The sequence below is a fragment of the Nasonia vitripennis genome, chromosome 5 (genome assembly GCF_009193385.2).
Source record: "Nasonia vitripennis strain AsymCx chromosome 5, Nvit_psr_1.1, whole genome shotgun sequence".
NCBI classification, from domain to species: domain Eukaryota; kingdom Metazoa; phylum Arthropoda; class Insecta; order Hymenoptera; family Pteromalidae; genus Nasonia; species Nasonia vitripennis.
Genome location: NC_045761.1, coordinates 9318227 through 9336578, shown reverse-complemented (window position 1 = coordinate 9336578; position 18352 = coordinate 9318227). Strand labels below are relative to the sequence as shown.

Genomic DNA, 18352 nt, shown 5'->3' with positions numbered 1-18352 from the left:
GCTGTCGTTGAATATTTTTATTCCGATGCGGGCAAGGCTCGCGCTATATCCGCCCTCTACGTCGATTTACACACAGTCTTATGGAGTGCGCGGGCGAGGGAGAAATTTGAGCGTAGTAAATAACGGGGCCAATAATGGGCATAATAATGCCGGCGCAGCGCGAGGATTATCGAAATTGGAACGGAGCCAGGAGCTTTGCCGAAATTCCTCTCCTCCGACGGTTTCTCCTTATTTCGGCACTTAACGCGCCCGTGCCAATCGAGCGTGACCCTAACACCTTGTTCACCGGAGCTGCGCAGACACTTCATTTCGAGAGAGTCGAGGGTATGCACACATATAACACTTTATCGCTCTCTCTCCTCTGATGTATACGTAATCTTCGAGTACACATTATGCGCGCGGTGTAACGTAATCTTGGGGAATTTTCAGAGCAAACAAGAATTAATTCGTTCTCAAAGAGGCATTGTGCGAAGGCAGCAGGCGAACGACGACGACGATGACATAATGTATACGCGCAGAGATAAAGAAGGAATCTAGCAGCGAATCGATGCAGGATGTACCTGCACGTACACGAGTTTACTCAAGTGACGCGCCGCGAGTGAGAGCACAATGAACCTGATGAAGAGGGAACGAAGGGGTTCGCCGAGCCACATGTTGCCTATTAGTCCGACTGCGCGCGACTCGTCGTTGTTGCGTACAATGGGGGGCCCAGTACGCGCAGGTGCGGCGCTCGAGTATTAATGACGCGTTACCTCACGGCTCTGCAGCAGCGCCGACGAGTAGACGTGTATGTACGTAACTATCGGGTTCGAATATTTTTTTGTTGTGACCTTTTACAAGAAATCGAAATTTACGATGTGCTTTGAATATAGAGCCTCGGTTGAGGAAAGCGGGGAATCCTCGAGAGCAGGTGCGCCGTCAACCAGTCGGTTTTATTGATTTAAGCTTCTGCAGGAGACGCAGCTTTGGTTTTTACGACGGCGAAGTACGTGCGACAAACACGGCAATTAGGGATTAACGCGAAAGCCGCGCGCGCATTTGGAGTGGGTGCAATAAACAAACTGGACGGTCCACCGTGGCATACCTGGGAATATCCGACGATTTTCTTTTATAACAATCAGCTAAATCATGCATCGTTTAACCACTTTCGATCCTATACATCTCCTCTCGTCGAGCCAATACAACACACGTCGCGAGACAGGTCAGGCCAGTAGCTATAGAGCAGCAGCGCGACACTACCGCAGTCAAAGCTAAATGACGATCGGCAACCCGTTCAACCAGCCCTTGTTGTCTGCGGCGTGAGATTCCCTCTCTATCCGACTGTCGCCTCTCTGTGCGACTCTCTCTCTCTCTCTCTCTCTCTCTCTCTCTCTCTCTCTCTCTCAATCGAACTCTCAGAATTGACGTAGACTCGCAGACAACGCGCGTTCCTAATGCAGTACACGCTTTGTACACACGCCTGCTCGACTCGCTGCCGACTAATTCGGTCGATCTCCCCTGCGCAGTTGATCTGATTCGAAATTTCCATGTTTTTTTTTTAAATAAACCTTCGCGCGCAATACTCCGGGGTAAAAGCGGCCGTATAAAAGAGAAAAAAACGAGCAATAGTTTTTCCAACCGCTCTCACGCGCACACACCAAAGTATAGAGCGTCGCAGGTTAGCCAGACACTGGGGGGCGAGTGTATGTGTGTGTGTATACGCAACGGGCGTTTCGAGGCCGATGACACCCTCTATAAGGGAAGCCAACAAACGAGCGCCGGGGCGGTGTAGGCCCCGCGTCTCTCTCGTTCTCTGCAATTAGAAGCACACAGGCTAATCATGGGTCCCGCTCACATATACGAATCGATCGTCGACCTGCACCTGCGTATACGAAGCTCGTTCGCTTTTTTCTTCACCTCCTCTTTTCTTCCCGACTGCAGGGGCACTCCATCTCCTCGTAAAGTAAGCGGTATAACCCCATCGCTGAGAAAGATACATAAAGCTCCCAAAAGTTCTAATGGAAGAAGCGCCGCCGGCATCGAAAATATTTACGAGAAGAGAACGGATAACTCGCTTATATAACTCCGCAGAGGAGCTGAGAAGGAGGAAGCCCCGAAACTCTCTTTTCTGTGTATAAAACCCGGAAAATTCCCGACGTCCGCTTCGACGCTCCGCGAGAGCGGATGTATCCTGTGGGGAATCGAGAGCGCTGCATCGGAAGTGGCTTATATGCATGCGCAAACAAAAGAGAGCTATATATGGATACCGTGTAATATACGCAAGATCGAGTTGCACATCGTGCGTATTCGATTTTTCTGCAGGAAGAGATATCTATCGCGTTATGCCGAAGCGAGTCGATCGTACCCTCGGGAATGTATATAACGTACAACCGCATCGCACACAGGAATTCCCGCGGCTGAATATAGTTGCGTGCGTTTTTCTCGCCGCGTGGGATTTGATTAATTCGAATAACGAATTCCTGTATATATAGCCTCGCGGCGTCAAAGAAAACTTGCCGAAATAACTGGCTTTGCGCCCTCAAGTTTGCGCGCGCAGTCGAGAATTCCGTTAACACGCAGAGCTTGCAGTATTCGCTGCAGTTGAAAGAATGCCGCCGGCGAACGTTAACGCTCATAATTTTAATCAAATTTTCGTCAGCGCGGCCCTTTGAAGCTCGGATCGAACCGTGCGCCACGAGGGAATCGGCTTTCGATATACAGAGTGATACTACGACATCGGTTTTTCATTTCGCGCTACACATACTGGGAGAAAAGCTCAGGTGCGTGATTTACGCCCCCGGTTACGCGCTCATTTCTGTCAAAGCATAACTGGGTTTATAAGCCTGAAATATCGGCAATAAACGCTGCCGTCGTCGTCGTCGCGGCTTTTTCCAAAGAGTCCACGAGCGACAACAGGCTTTTTTCATCGTGTTTATTCGCGACGGCGCTAACAATATGATGATACAGGGAAAGAGAGAAGCGATAAGCCGGAGGCTCTCGAAATTCGTTGCGATAGAGAGCGTTAATTTTCAAAGGCACACGAACGTCGCTGCTCCCCCTCGGCTCATAAAAAATTCAACTGCACACGTTGTACCGCCCGCGATATTTCCAGGCGTGCACATGTACTATAACTATCGCCTACTAGAAGGAATACAAGGTGTGTTGCCTGAAGAACTAGCGGGCGGACGAGAAAAAAGGAGGGAGAGACACACGCGACGAGCGAGCGATTTCTGTGCGCTCAGCTCGTCACGCACCGCGAGCATACAGATAAGCGGCGCGTCGTCGTTATAGACCGAAAAACGCGCGTACGTGCATATGTCGGCGGGGGAGGGAGATCGAGCGCCTGCAGGGGTTAGAATATGCCGGCTGGTTTCTTTGTTTTTTCGTTTTCTTCCGCATGTCAGTTGTAGCCCTCACGGGGGAATTATTTTCTCACGAGGTGCGCACGGACGACGATGATTGTATCCTATGCTGTTAGCGATCGTTAATTTAAAGAAATATAATGTGTAGAGGGACGGTTTTTATTTTTTCACTCTGTAAAAATTAGTTTGTGTTTATTTTTAGTTTATTGACTGGTGCTCTCTCTCTCTCTCTCTCTCTCTCTCTCGTTCGAAATCGTTGATTAAAACGAAAGCTTTGGAATAAAGCTCGTGTAAAGCTCGCTTTTGACGGATATCGAAATTTAATTTGGAACCGCGCATGCGATTGCCATCGCGAGAGTATCAAACGCGTACACACGCCGGGCAATAAAGAGCCAGATGAAAAATTCATCGCGAGCACGCCATGGTATTTCGTTAAACGAACACGTGTAATACGCGCGCAACTCGCGCCGGTACCGATAATCCATATTACAAATTACCGCGCCTGCGGGGAAAAAGAGACACACAAAGTGACGTGCACACAAATTATTTGCCCGTCGATGATTTGCATTTTAACGCGGTCGAGTGCTTTTCTTCAACTGGATAGGCTCCCTTCGATGCTTCCGAGGGCGTAATTTCGAAAAGACACGTCAACGGAATTAGCCGATATACGATGTGTATCGTACTTGAAAGAGAGGTGGCACGCGATAGCTATACGCGAGTGTATCGATGAAAAAGAAGAAACTCGGTATAGCGGTGGTATAATAATTGACACGAAAATCATGAATCATCGAAGCAAACAAGAGAGAAATGTAATTTATGCCGGAATATATAAGCGAGAGACCGACGAAGCGCGACGGTGTAAATATAATAGAAGCACGACGAGACGACGCTCGCGTGTGTGTGCGGGAAGGTCTCCAGAGCAGCCGCACGGCAGTATAATGCATACAGCGCGAGGAGAAGCAGCGGCGGCTGCAAACACACTCGTCGAATGCCGAATATTACGTATGTATACACATCGTGTGCAGCGGAGCGCAGGACGACGTCTCTGTCCTAAATTCATGATTCCCCGATTCAGCAGCAGCATCACACACGTGCGAGAGATTCATCGAAAACAGTATGTATAATACACTCGGCTTTCTCTCTCTCTCTCTCTCTCTCTCTCTCTCTCTCTCTCTCTCTCTTCGTTCCGAGGGAGAAAGTCGCAGAGCGAGAGAGCCAAGAGCAGCGGCGTAATTAAGCTCGACAGCGGCGTCCATAAAGATATGGGGCGCAGTTAACGCTTTTCAGCGCAGAGGAGGAGCGAGAGAGCTATAGCCGCGGCGGTGCACTCATCGATTGCGCGAGTAGATAAGAGCTCTCTCCTCGACTTTTATCACTGCGGCCTCCCACAGGGGGTCTCTCTCCCCCTTCGGCGTGCGAAACCGATGTTCCTCTCCTGGATAATTTATGATCGGCGTCGCTATACTGCTACCGTCTCGATTCCGAGACAGCCTTCCGACAACGCACAGTTTTCAACACAAAACAAGCGAGCTGTATATAGCGTCGATCGCGAGTAATTACAAAACTCTGCGGGGCAATTCTCTCTCTCGCGCACGCGGAAATATATATACTTCTGGGGCGCTGCATCGCGTGTGAGCTAGACGCGACCAGGGCTCGTAAACAAGCCGACGTGTCGTGCGCACGAGCTGACGCTCGAATTGTTTTATCGACAGGCCGATTGCCGAAGTCGATGTGCGCTGTTATGGCGGAAGAGTGGATTTATATCGATTTAACTCGCGCGGCGCTGCTGATACACACGGAAAATATCTTCGGAGAGTAACGACGAGCATATAGAGAACGTTCGTGGATCGCAGATAATACTCTCGCGTAAGACCGAGCGCGAGGCTTCTTAAATGTGTAGCCCTCGGCTATAGAGAACTCCGGCGCTTAATATCGTTCCTTGCTCATAACGAGGTTAGTTTAGTCAACGGGTATATAGTCGAGCCCGGAGTCTATGTGGGAGGAGGTCAGGTGCCAGTGCTGCAAGTTGCAAGATCGACTGTATATACATACGCGGCATTAGCGCGGCGGAGAGTATCGCCGTAAATATCGAGCGCAGGGATAAGGGAAATAATTGAAACAAAAAGAGAGAGCCAGTCGGGTGATTCCCGGGACGACGCATCGCGGCTTAATGGCGCGGAATGGAGAGAAAGACACGCACGAGCGCGAGGCGGATCTAGAAGAAGTGCTCCCCAAAGAGAGAGGGAGAGAGAGAGAGAGAGAGAAAGCGAAAATAAAGGGCGCTCGGAATAGAAAAGAAACGAGGAGAGAAAAATGCAATGAGCCGTAGATAAGGAAACGCGTAGTGGTAGTGTGTACCGCACACACACACACACACACGCGAGGGTGGGAGGAACAATGGCCGTTACACGTGGAAATAAAAATAAGAGAAAGGAGAATCCGAAGGGGAGAAATAAGGCCGCGCGCGCACCGAAGAAGAAGGGAAAAACATGGAGATAAGCGTAGAGAGAGATTCGGGCGCCGGCATCCAGTAATATCCGGCGGGCAAGCGCCTCTCTCTCTCTCTCTCTCTCTCTCTGCGCTTATCTCCCGCCCTCGCTTTCCAGCAGTAGCTCGAGATGCCGCAGCAGCGTCCTTTAGTCTAGTCTACTTAGTTCTCGCGGCTCTGCGAGCTTCCTCGGTGCACACGTGCTTCCGGAAGACTTATCTCTCTCTCTCGCGCGCGAAACCTTGGCCAATTGCCGAAATTTCGTTCGCTGCGCATGTTGACGCCAAAACTCACTGATAAGCCGCCGCTGCTGCTAATTTCGTACAGCCGCGTGTGTGTATCTTTATATGCTTGGAGAAACAAATCGATATCTCTTCATTTTCGAGAAAGAGCTGGCGAGAGTCATTCCACTCTCCACAATGTATACACGGACCCGCGAGCTGAGAGCTTTTCCTTATCACCCTCTTTTTTTCGACGTGATTGATTTCGCGCTGAATTTTTTTAATTACGAAACGTGTAACGGCGCTTAATTAAAGCCCGCGAGCGAGCTGCGCACACGACGCTTTAAATGCAAATTGAATTTTTTTTTATTTTCCAACCGACGCTCGGCATCGCGCTCCAATGTTGCATATTTTTTTATGGCGCACACACATCGCTTTCGATCTAAAAACCATACATAGAGGGGATCTATACGCGTGCAGCGCCCTTAGACTCTGTCAACGGGACGATATTTCGTCTGCAAACAGCCTGTACACGCGCGGTGCAAAAAAAAAAGTTCACCTGCACTACTGTTTATCCAATAATCGAGCGCGCATGCAAGCTCGCATGCGACGGCTCATTTGAATAAAAAGCGCGTAAATACGCGGGCAATTAAATGAAATTGTCGCTAATTAATTCTCTCGAGCCGCGCGACGGTGGGAACTACGTACAGCGTGTTTTTCCCGATGCGATAAAAATTGAATTCCCGCGAAACGTATTACATGGTCGCCTGGAAAAACAAACCGGAAGCCCGCTGCATCGCCTCGGAAGTGTAAGCCCTTTGCAGTCCCGTCTGTGTGTGTAGAAATAAAGCCGTGTTCCGCGCGAAAGATTACCGGATTCCCGAGTCTATATCTCTCCGCCCGTTGGCTCTCGCTCGACTTGCGGCTCCTAAAGCCGTCGCGCGGTGAGGCGCTGCTTTATAAGGCCGAAAAAGAGTCGCTACCGCGGTGTATACCTATACCTCTATGTGCACGTGTGTAGTCCGCCAGATAAAAGTTTCGTCGTTCGTTTTCTTCCGCGCGGGAGTAAGGGGGAAAGACTTCAATGGATACATAGCTTGCGTCGTAAAGCGATCTGTCGGACGATCGCGTGTAGATAAAAGCGCGACATGGGGGGTGGGATCGAAGGCGGGAAATTTTAAAAAGAGGAGTAGCGCGCGCGGAACAGCCGCGTAAAATAGGCCATGATTCAGCTTTGTCGCGTGGGCCGTAAACTTTCGGGGGGCGCGAATAAACGTTTTTCCGCGTGCGGCTCTCTGCCTCTCGTAAAGTCTTTTATCGCGGGTAAATAGCAGAATTAATTGTCCGCCTATATTCGCATGGGCATATATCTATACACAAGCTTTTCGCAGTCCCTCCAAGCTATCGCTTCCCCCCTACCTCTTGGAAATCCCAGCTATATTCCGGATAGGAGAGATCTGGTCTTTTTATATTCCCTCGCGCGTAGTATATAGCGAGTGTACAGTCGGTCAGCGACAAACTTTTATGTAGATGGCCCGCGGCGGCGGCCGAAATTACAGGCCGCGAGCATTATCATTTGGCCGGCACGGCTTATACATATACATACACACACAGTTGCGAGTTCACGGCGCAGTAAAGGGGGACGATAAAAATAAACGGGCCGCGGAGGTGAGAATTATTTTTATTAAAAGAATCCAGCGGCTCTTTCTCTCGATTCTCTCTCGGCTCCCTTTCGGCTAATGCTCTCTCCTACTACGCTGGATAATTGTTAATTTGAATGGCCCCGTAGTTAAGTGGTTTCGGTCTGCTTCTCTCTCTCTCTCTCTCTCTCTCTCTCTCTATCTCTATCTCTCTCTCTCTCTCTACCCTTCCTTTTTCCTCGCGGAAGCGGGTTTATAATCCCCGGTTTCCGTGGATCGCGAATATTACACCCCCGCTATGTTAAGCTGATGAAATGTAGGCGTATAGGGGTTATTCCGATTAAATCGTTGCGCATTTATACGTTAGCACGCGAAAGAGATGCCTTTGTTTCACATTAATTCGATCGACAAACTTCTTCACCCTCCTCTCTGTCTCTCGGCTCGGACGAGCGCAGACAAACTAATATAAAACTCGAACGAGCACTTGACCCGTTTCATGATGTATGCGTTTTTCTGCGAATTCCGCAAGAGGGAAAAATTTCATTAAAACCTTCACGAGTGTGTATTCACGCTATCAGTTTGAAACATCACCGCTCTCGAGTGCATGAGCAGTATACGCATAGTAGAAATGCGCGCTCGAGCTTTTTTTTCGACGAAATTCGTTGCCTCGTCGCGTCTAACGCAGAGAGAGAGAGAGAGAGAGAGAGAGAGAGAGAGAGAGAGAGAGAGAGAGAGAGAGAGAGAGATAGAGAGAGAGAGAGAGAGAGAGATAGAGAGAGAGAAGACTTATATGTTTCTCTATGGCTATGTTTGTACCTATATAAAACACGACTATGGCCGTATTGTTGACACATACGAGTGCTCGTGGAGAGGAAAAGAGCATCGGGGGTGGTACGGAGTGTGGATAATGCAATAAATTTTTATTATAGAATCGCGATGGCAATCTGCTGGACGAGCCGTGAATCAAAGGCGATTCGCGAGGCGATAATCGCCGATAATCGAGTTTCTCGTATAGGATCGGCTTACTCTCCTGGTCGTTTAGAGCGCGGTTTATATCTCTGTAACTTCGTGCGTGAAACGGCTTTGATTTGCGCTTATACCATATAATATTTTTGAAATATACGAGATGTTTTTATAATACACGCGATTAACGGATGAAAATCGGGTTGCGGTGTATGTGCGGCGGGGGCGCTTTCCCTTGCGCGAAAATGAGATACACGTGCATAGCCGACATCGGCGCATAGCCCCGAGAGAAGTGCGAGAGATACAGGTACACGAGAGCTCCGCTCTGGGAGAGCATGATTCTTACCCCCTCATTAATGGGTAATAAGCGACGCTTAAGATTACAGGCAGCATCTCGCGCGCGGGAGGATCTATTTACATCGCAGGGCTTATTATAACGCACCGAAGAGAGCAGAAGCTGCTTTCACGCGTAAGCGTGCGGTGATTCACAGGATAAAGACTCTTTCGAATTATCGCGCGCTGTAACTGGGTATTTTACACAGCGACTCCGGGTTACACAGCGCAACACCTACTTAATTAGTTTCTAAACACGCCTTTGGCCTGTCGACCCGACGTCACGGGTGAGCTTGCGCAAGCTCTCAAGTAGCAGCGGCTATATGTATAGCATATACGCGCTGCGTATATGGTCTGCAGCGTGTACAGCGGCGGCGAGAGAGTCAGAGTCGAGCTCGGAATTTAATCAATGAGCGCGACCGAAGCGGAGCCTGAAAAGAGCCGCAAGCTCGAGTCATGCTAATGTGTGTCTCTTGCCTCGCTCCTCGTGCGCTAACACGAAATTTCGAGTCGTTGGTCGGGAGTAAACTCTCTCGACAAAATAAAATGTTACTCACCTCGACGAGAGTGATGAGGATGATGAAGAGGGGCGGCGGGCAGCAGGTGTAGTGGTCGGCGTAGTACTTCCGGTCTCGCTCCTCCGTCAGGAACTCGTCGCCGATCATGCGGACCATCCTGCAAGCACACGATACCAAGCTCAATATCACTTCCAAAGAGTATACACTTTAAATATATATCAGCCCACTACCGTGGAGCTATATAATTAGCGATATAGAGCCAGCAGCGGCGAGCTGCAAACGCGATTACACGCCTCCGGCGAATGCGCGAAATCGAGGCGGGCAAAGTCATTAAAGAAATTTCCACGACGATGTACATAATAACGCGCGCTTCGCTCCAGAGCGAAAAGAAGAAGAAGAGGAAGAAGAAGCTACTGGCGAAAGAAAATTGCATTCTCGAGACTCCCCACTTCATTTCCGTAATTTCGGAACAAAGTCACGCGGCGCGTAATGCAAAGAGCCGACGACTCTCTCTCTCTCTCTCTCTCTCTCTCTCTCTCTCTCTGTACAGCAGTGTCTAGTATATAGCATAGCAAACGAAGCAAAAAAGAGATGGAAAGCCTCGAGGGCCAGGGCTTATAAGATGAAATTTATTAACGCGCAGCTTTTGACGCGCCAGTCCTCGTCGAGCGGCGCGAATTAATATAAGAGTCGAAATTTTTCGAGAAAGACGTTACGCCTGATACATTGCACCTTAGTACGTCTCTCGAGTTGCTGGTAGTGCTGGTGACTATCGATCGCGAAGCCAGACGACGAAACTGAATATCGTATGAGCTGCGGAGGTGAAGGGACGTTTCGAAAATTTTAGAATGCGTTTGTGAAGTATCGATTAGCTGAGGTATAATATTAGCTCAGCAACTCGCGGTCGCGTGTGATCGATGGCCACACGTATAGCTCGACAAGTCCATATAGCTATGAATAAGAAAATTTGAGAAATTTTCGGCAAATAGATCTGTTGTCGCAGACGCACACGTCTGCAACGCGAGCAGCGAAGACGAGTCAGCGTAGTACGAGCCGTACTACGATGCATAGCGTCCGAATGCATCGTAGACGTTAGCTCAGTGGTTAGAGCACAGGCCTCTGGCTCTCGGGTCCGCGAGTTCGAGTCCCGTCGTCTACTTTTTCGCTATCGACTCTGTCTCCTCTCCGTTTATAACACTGTACAGCGTATACACACTAGGAAGATCGATTTTATTTCAAACACACACACACACACACACACACACCGTTTGAGCTTCGCAGTTCTCTCATTATTCCCGACGAGCGCGATAAAATTGCGCGCGTTCGGAAAAAAGCAATACCTTATCATAAATCACTCGAAGGCAACCCCCGGCGCCAACTCTAAGGGGTCACTGACCCTCCTCTCCTCGGCGCTGCATACTTTTCTTTCGCTCTCCCTCGGGCTCTCGGAATTCTTATTCCACACTGGTGCAGAGCGCGAAAAACAGCGGAGAGAGAGAGAGAAAGAGCCCTGCGTGCACTCGCCGTCATTTTATGGGAGCTTTGATATTTCATCGCCCCGCGCACGAGAGCGACGCGGAAGTCGCTCGTAAACATTCCCTTCCTCTCCACTGCTTTATATGCGCGCACATACAGAGCCAAACGATCTCGATCTTGTGCTGCGCCTGTGTGTGCGAAATTCGGGGGGACGGAGACAATCGAAGACAAGAGAGAGCGTACAGCCAGAAACCGCAATGAAAAGCCGAGCGTGCGAGCTTTTTTCCCAAGGGGCTAGCACTCGAGGGACGTTTCGATTTTAGGACTGGAGAGTCGAAAAATCGATGCGCCAGAGAGCAAGCCACAGCTGCAAATTACCTTTCGAGACACTCTCGTTATTGCTCGGCTGCAATTTCGGATCTAACGCGCGGCGGACACTCGAGAGGACCTCGGCGACGCACAAAGAGGTCGAGGGGGTTCATCGATCGGTTTTAGCCGACAGTGTGCCGGTGCAGAGATCGTCTAATTACTGGAGCGAAGAAAAGCCCCTTGTCGTCGTCGGTGATTTTAAATCTGTATTACAAACGCGACTGGGCGAAATAGCCGCTAAGAAATGGAAACTTGGCACGAGCTTATCCTTGAGAGAATGCACCATGAATTCTCTCCATAGCATTATAGGATTCTCGAGATACACACACACGTATAGGGGGAGAGCCAGTTTTCGCGAGATCGAATTTCGCGCGGAGGGAGGAAAGACAGCCGGAAACTCAAGAGGGAGAAAAAGTCCGGCTGCAGCTATATGTGTGTATAGCTGAATTGAAGAAGGACGAGTCGACGACGAGGAGACGGTATAGAGAAAATGAATAAAAGTGGGCGGAGGAGAAAGAAGCTCGAATAGAATCGCGCGAGAGCTCTCGGGTGTCTGGCGCGTGTCTCGACTTCGTATTGTTTGCCCCGAAGGCGGTGGAAATGTGTCGGAGATGCAGCTCTGGTATATACAGGTATACACACGGAGGCAGTGGCGCCAGGATAAACGTAGTCTCTTTCTCGAGATAAAACTGCGAGGCCCTTAAGACTCGCGCGGCGTGCAAGCGAGAGAGAGAGAGAGAGAGAGAGAGAGAGAGAGAGAGAGAGAGAGAGAGAGAGGCTTTACGCTCGGAGAGGCGTGAAATTGACGCGCGTGCAGGCTCGTCTCTTTTAATACTGCTGCTTCTGTATGTGCGTCTGTGATGCGCATTGAGTCGACTTTGGTATTTTATTTTAGTTCAACACGTGTAACTTTTCAGCTCCGTTATACGAATTATAATTCATCGAGCTTCTCGCTGGCAAAGTTATACGTACAGCAAAGTTTGACTCGAGCATTTTTTAATATGCGGAGAATCTCCACTGAAAATTAATCAATTTTCAATCTCCCCCAGTCGATGTCCGAGAGCAGTTTTTCCGGAAAAATGCATGCTCGGCGATTCGAATTTCCCGCGCGTGACGGGGCGTAAAAATTTTCATCAATCGCCGATCCCGAAAATTACCATAAACGTATTTACAAATTTCGTGCGCTCCTGACTTTTTCCATCGAGCCCCTTGACCGCGGCATGGCCAGATTAGAAATGTTCTCGCACGAGCGCGTACATCGCTTGTGGGCTTCTCTGTAAAAATTTCTCTCCGAGGAGGGAAAACTTGCGAGCGTCATCGATACGTCGTTTTCTTCTTTTTTTTCTCTCGGCTATTTTCTCCCCTCGGGGGGCGTAATGCCATGAAGATGTGTTATTTCGGACGAGGTAAGTATTCGATAGCTTTTTCGCGAACTTTCGCGGAAATCGCATTAAGAATTGACATTATTTGGTTGGCCCATACATATTAGAAAAAATGGATAATTCGGAAGGTCACTGCATAAGCAGTTATAGCATGCGTGGCCTATAAGCCGCAGTCCCGAAAAGGCATAGTTTTAACCTTAGGCAGAACACAGCTATATCTAGACTCCGCGAGCAGATTGTGATGAAGGAATCGAAAAACGCCTGTGTGCCATCTATCGCCGCTAGCCAGAGACTGTACCCAAAAAAGCTGATGACGAGCCCAAAACTGTTACGTTCGGCGGATCTTTTTTCTCTTCGTGTAAAACAACCTTGCAAAACAGAAAAAAAGGTGAATAGATCAGTCGGAGTATTTAACGAAGCTCGACCGAAATTGTCTCGCTCGATCACCGAGTTAAACGCGAGCAGAGCTTTTGCCTCCCGCAAGAGAAAGCGAGAGAGACTCGCGCGCGAGCGCAGGGAAGGAAATTGACTTCTGGCAGGTAGGACACGTGCTCGGACTACGAGGACGCCAGCAGCGACGACGAGGACGAGCCATGAGAGTATTTTGCCATAAGCTCGTAAACGAGTCCACCCTGCTTTCGAGGCCGGAGAAAGAGAGCGCAAGCTCGTAAAAAGCCCGGCTAAATTGTCGAACTCCTCCTATTTCCAGTAACTCTTTTATACTCCTGTTTCCTTTTCACGGGCTGTGTCTACCGCGCTACCGCTGGCTTGGGATATTTTCGATTTTTTTTCGCTCCTTCCTCAAGCTCTCGTATACATTCAGTACCACCTTCGAGTCTGCGGAGAGCTGCTGCAGACCGAGGGAAAAATTCCCCGGGAAAGTGACTTTTCCGCAGGGTAGCCCAAAGTAAAACAAGGACGCCAAGTTAGTCCAGAAGAGAGAGAGAGAGAGAGAGAGAGAGAGAGAGAGAGAGAGAGAGAGAGAGAGCAGCCTGAACTTTGCCCAAGTCAAACACGTCGCGACCAAGTGGCCGTCGGAATCGTCGACGGCCCGGCGGCCGATCTATTATTCAATTTTAATCGCGCGCGCCGCCTTTCATTCATCGAATTCACTGCGTCCTCTGTTTTCCTTTTATACATCAGCACCGCGCCGTTCTTTTTCTTCCGCGAGCCTGGCTTCGAACTTTCATCGACTGTATGGAATCGATTGGAATATTCCTATACAGAGCGAGCATTATGACGATCAATCTTCAAATGTATGCCGTTCGATCCAAGAGAGAAAGAAAATAACTGAAAAGCCTCTCGCGTCCCATTTCCCGCGCGCGAACGAGCACTTCCCAATTCGGAAAAAAATCGAAGGTCAGGTCAGAGGCCGAAAAACTCTCTCACGAGCATCATCAGGGCACTACAGGGTTGAGGTCGTCGTTGGCGCAGTAGAGCCTCGACCTACACACACGTAACGACGTGGCGGCGTCTGAAGTGAGAAAATGTATAAGTATAGAGAGGGCAAGTGCATGAGCGTGTGTATACGTTCTATATAGACTGCGCTAGATGTATAGACAGATAGAAAGCCCGATGGCGCGTGGCCAATATTCCCGGCTCGATCCGTGTGCCGCAGCAGCGGCCACTGCGGCATCAAACGCAGAGTTAATGGATCCAAAAGCCGGCCTGTGTATCGTGCGCTTATTTTGTTCGCGAATTTTCGGCCTACTTACGCGACGTCTTTACTGTGCTCAGTGTTTAGCGGTAAACAGCTTAAGCTGCTCGCAAGCTCATAGAAGATTAAAAAGTCCTTCTCGGAAGTGGGTATATAGATGATGATACGAGCGAGCGATCGATCTTTCGGACGAAAAACAAACGCTGCCCTCTTTTTGGGAGCACACGACCTCGTCGCGCGCACGTTATACGCGATCGTTAAATCGAGATAAGAGCCCTGAGCCAAAATCGAGCAATTTTCTGTTCTGGACGTATAGTCGAGTGCACGCACGTGCTATCCCTAATTGCGACGAACCGTTCGATTTTATCCCGGTGCTTCGTAGGCGGAAAGTTGCAGGACGAGACGTGTAAAGCGTACGTCAGGGAATGTGGGATGGGAATTCAACGCTGATACGCGAAATCATCCGAAATATTCGCGTTATTTCAGCTATATCAGGGGAGAGACCCTGAGAGGAGGAAAAAGTCGAGAGCACGGAATTCATCGCAGCGACTGTAGAAAAACTACGGCGACTCGCTGTCCCACGACATCGCCTCATTATATGCCATCGGACGATGTCTGCACTTCGCGCTTTATCGTTTATGCAGATCTGCTATTCCGAGTCGAGGAAATAAAGAAGATTTTTCACGACTGTCTGTAGCCTTCATACATTGTATAAAGGAAGGACGTCGCGCGCGCTTCATTAGTCCACGCTACTACACCCAAGGCACGTCTCCGAAAATTCACTTCGGCGCGACCGGATTTTCTGAAATTTTCACGAGCGCGCACATACACGCGTACATAATAATGAAATTCCTGCAAGAGAGAGTCGTAAAAATGGATATACATCGAGGGCTCGGAAGCAATGAAAATTTTAACGGTGCAGTAGGGAGAGAGAAAGTTATGAATCTCGTCGTCGCCCAGCAGAGAAGACGTCACCGGGTGATAAGCTTGAATATTATTAGTAGCACATGTCGCGAACGAGGAGGTAAAATGAAAACGGAATTAGCACGAAAATTGGCCCAATTTGCAGATGGAAGAGGTAAAGTACAGATCGCGAAAAAATGAGAGACGATGCCTTCTCTCTGTGTACACGCGCACGTATGCAAGGGCAGCTTCCTTTGGCTGCGCGAGAAAAATAAGCGAGCTCGTTCTTCAAAGGCCGGGATTCTCGTGTTTCGGCCGGGAATAGAAGAAACGGGCAGAGGGATTCGGAACGAGCGCGGATGAAGAGTAAAAAAAGAAGAAGATGCGAAGATCCTTGATCAAAGAAACGCGGGTGGTACTCTTTCTTTATACTCTGGCTCTCTCTTGCGATCGGCTCTCTCGGCTCCTCCCGCTCGCCGAAGCCTTTGAAATACCGATACATCTGCAGCGTCCTGTGTTCCATATTCGCGGGAAAGGCGCGCGCGGCCAGCCGAAAATTCTCGAGATATCGCTAATGAAAAAGTATCTCATCTCCTCGGAGATATGGATTGTTATTTGCTCGCGGGGGATTACGTGGTACACTGAGAGAACTATATATTAAAATTTACTACATATGTAGGAAAAGTTACTACATTATATAGTAAAAATTATTTTAAGAATTTTTCCGTGTACCAGAATTTGAGGTTATAAAGTTGATTTATGCAGTAATCAGAGACCAAAATCTATAATTTTTTGTTTATCTGGTATTATTAAGTGATAAAATATCATTCGCTGCTATTATTTATTAATTTTGGTCAATTTATTATTAATATTAACTCATGAGTAAATATGATTAATATATCAGATTTGAAATTTTGTACATAACAGTAAGTGGTCAGCGCGCTCAACTCCCATGCCAGAGGTCCAGGTTCTATTCCCGTCGCCGCACAAAATATTTTCTTTCATTTATCTCTTTCACTTAATTACTTAACAACATTAAATATCAACAACAACAATAATAATAATACTATTCAAATAGCGCGTAAAATTGGTCAGCAAAAAAAAATTAAATTCTTAAAAATTTCATTTCAGTATAGAAATTACTATCTGAGATAGTAAAATTTAATACAAAGTAAGTGTAACCGTCCGTTACTATATAATATAGTAATTTTTCCTGCATATGTAGTAAATTTTAATATCTAGTTTTCTCAGTGTATAGAAGAGAGAGCTTTTTCTGATACTCGATTGTTGCCCAACAGCTTTTCCCTCGAAAGCGCAGTTGACTCTATTTATCTAAGTGAGAGAGTATACATAAATAAACGATTCCGAGAATCGAAATAAGTTAAGCAAGAATAAATGCACGCATCCGCTCTCCCTGTGGAGTGTATAACAGATAAGACACTCGGATTTCCTTCCATCGGCCGCTATCGCCTAAGCACACGGATGATACACGCGTGTATACTCGGAATCGAGAGAGCTCTGGCGTAATTGCTGAGAGCCGTTGCAGCAGCATAGTAGCACCTGTGTCGAGAGCCCATACACGGCCTGTAAGCGTCGCCACCTGCGATCTCTCTCTCTCTCTCTCTCTCTCTCTCTCTCTCTCTCCTCGACGCGTCGCTCGTACATATACAGTGGAGCTATTATAACGAAACGCGATGTGTATAATTTCTCGGCGCCCCTCCTCTGCGTCGTAAACTCCGGAGAGCTTATATCCGAGGCGACTCTGATTCGGCAGTGCGAAACGGGGCCTTGTACACATTCGGTGATAATAAACAGCACCGCAAGCTCGACCGCCGAGAGCTTTTTTCTCACTCGCTCGACGCGGCAATTAGTATGGATTACCTGCTGGTAGATCGTGCAGAAGCAGCAGGGTGACGTTGATGGGGGAGGAGGATGGCCGCGGCTGCGCTGACCGGCGCGCGGTTTACCATGAGGCCGTAGATCATCGGCGGCGGCGGCGCATTACACACCTGCCGCATGAGGATGATAGCGCCGCTCGCTCGCGATAATAGATTCTGCTGTATGCGTGTTTTGCGTTGTACTTTGGGTTTATTCTTCTCGCGCGCGAGGTTCGTAGATAATCGAGTCGCGGACTGATCCGACCGGAGCAGTTTGTCGGAGGAGCTACAGTAGTCTGTCGAAGGCACCGCCGTCGGCGGGAGAGAGATTAGCCAGAGACGCTCCAACTCTCTTGGAGCAATCAATTTCGCGCGTTTACGCCCCTCCCGCGTGCACGTGTGTATGTGTAGACACGCGTATAGTGTGTATCCCGAGGAAACTCCGAAGTTGGCGGCGGCGGTGAGAGTCGAATTTATCCCTATACCCGAGAGCTCTCGCTCAGTTAGACGCTCGCAAGTTCTTACGGGCAATTTACTAAGTATATACCTGGACAGGCCTAGCTCGCCGGCTTTCAGTCAATTAGCAAAACGCTGCGGCCCTGCGTATACCCCCTATATACCAAGCAAGCCATTAGCGAGAGGAAAATCCGCTTTGGGATCGGCGTCTCGAGGAGGTTTTGTGTCGTGCACCTATATAACTCTCTTATAAATTAGAGCGACCGCGCGGCACATCTCGCAAATATACGTCGTGTGTGCAGCAAGCGCAGCGTAACCGTAAAGCTCGGCCGCATTCTTACTCCCGCAGCAATAAGTCAGCTCTCCCCTGCAATTCACATGCACACAGCACACATAGACATAGCATAAGGTCGGAAATCCCACAGCTGGTATACAACGACGTGCAGCTAGCAGTCCGAACGCGGAATATTCAGTACCATCGTGGGCGCATGCAGCGCCTAATGCACATTCTACGCAAGTCTCTCTCTCTCTCTCTCTCTCTCTCTCTCTCTCTCTCTCTCTCTCTCTCTCTCTCTCTCTCTCCCCAACAGCTTACAAGCCGAGGAGAAGCGCTGCAGCTCTCCTCTCTCTCCGAAAGCTCCAGATGTGCACACACACACGCAGATGCGCGCGCGGATTAATTAGCCACCGAGCGTACACCCACCCACATACACACATACATATACACG

At 48.9% G+C, this 18352-nt stretch overlaps 1 protein-coding gene across 2 annotated transcripts in view; it reads right to left on the bottom strand.

Moving 5' to 3' along the window:
• LOC100124002 (stem cell tumor) overlaps positions 1–18352 on the bottom strand; it is a 236591-nt gene that overhangs the window by 40579 nt on the left and 177660 nt on the right. For both annotated transcript variants that reach the window (XM_008217478.3, XM_008217476.3), the window contains one exon: positions 9544–9661. In XM_008217478.3, the coding sequence (XP_008215700.1) occupies positions 9544–9661 (118 nt within the window). The remainder of the gene's footprint in view (positions 1–9543; positions 9662–18352) is intronic.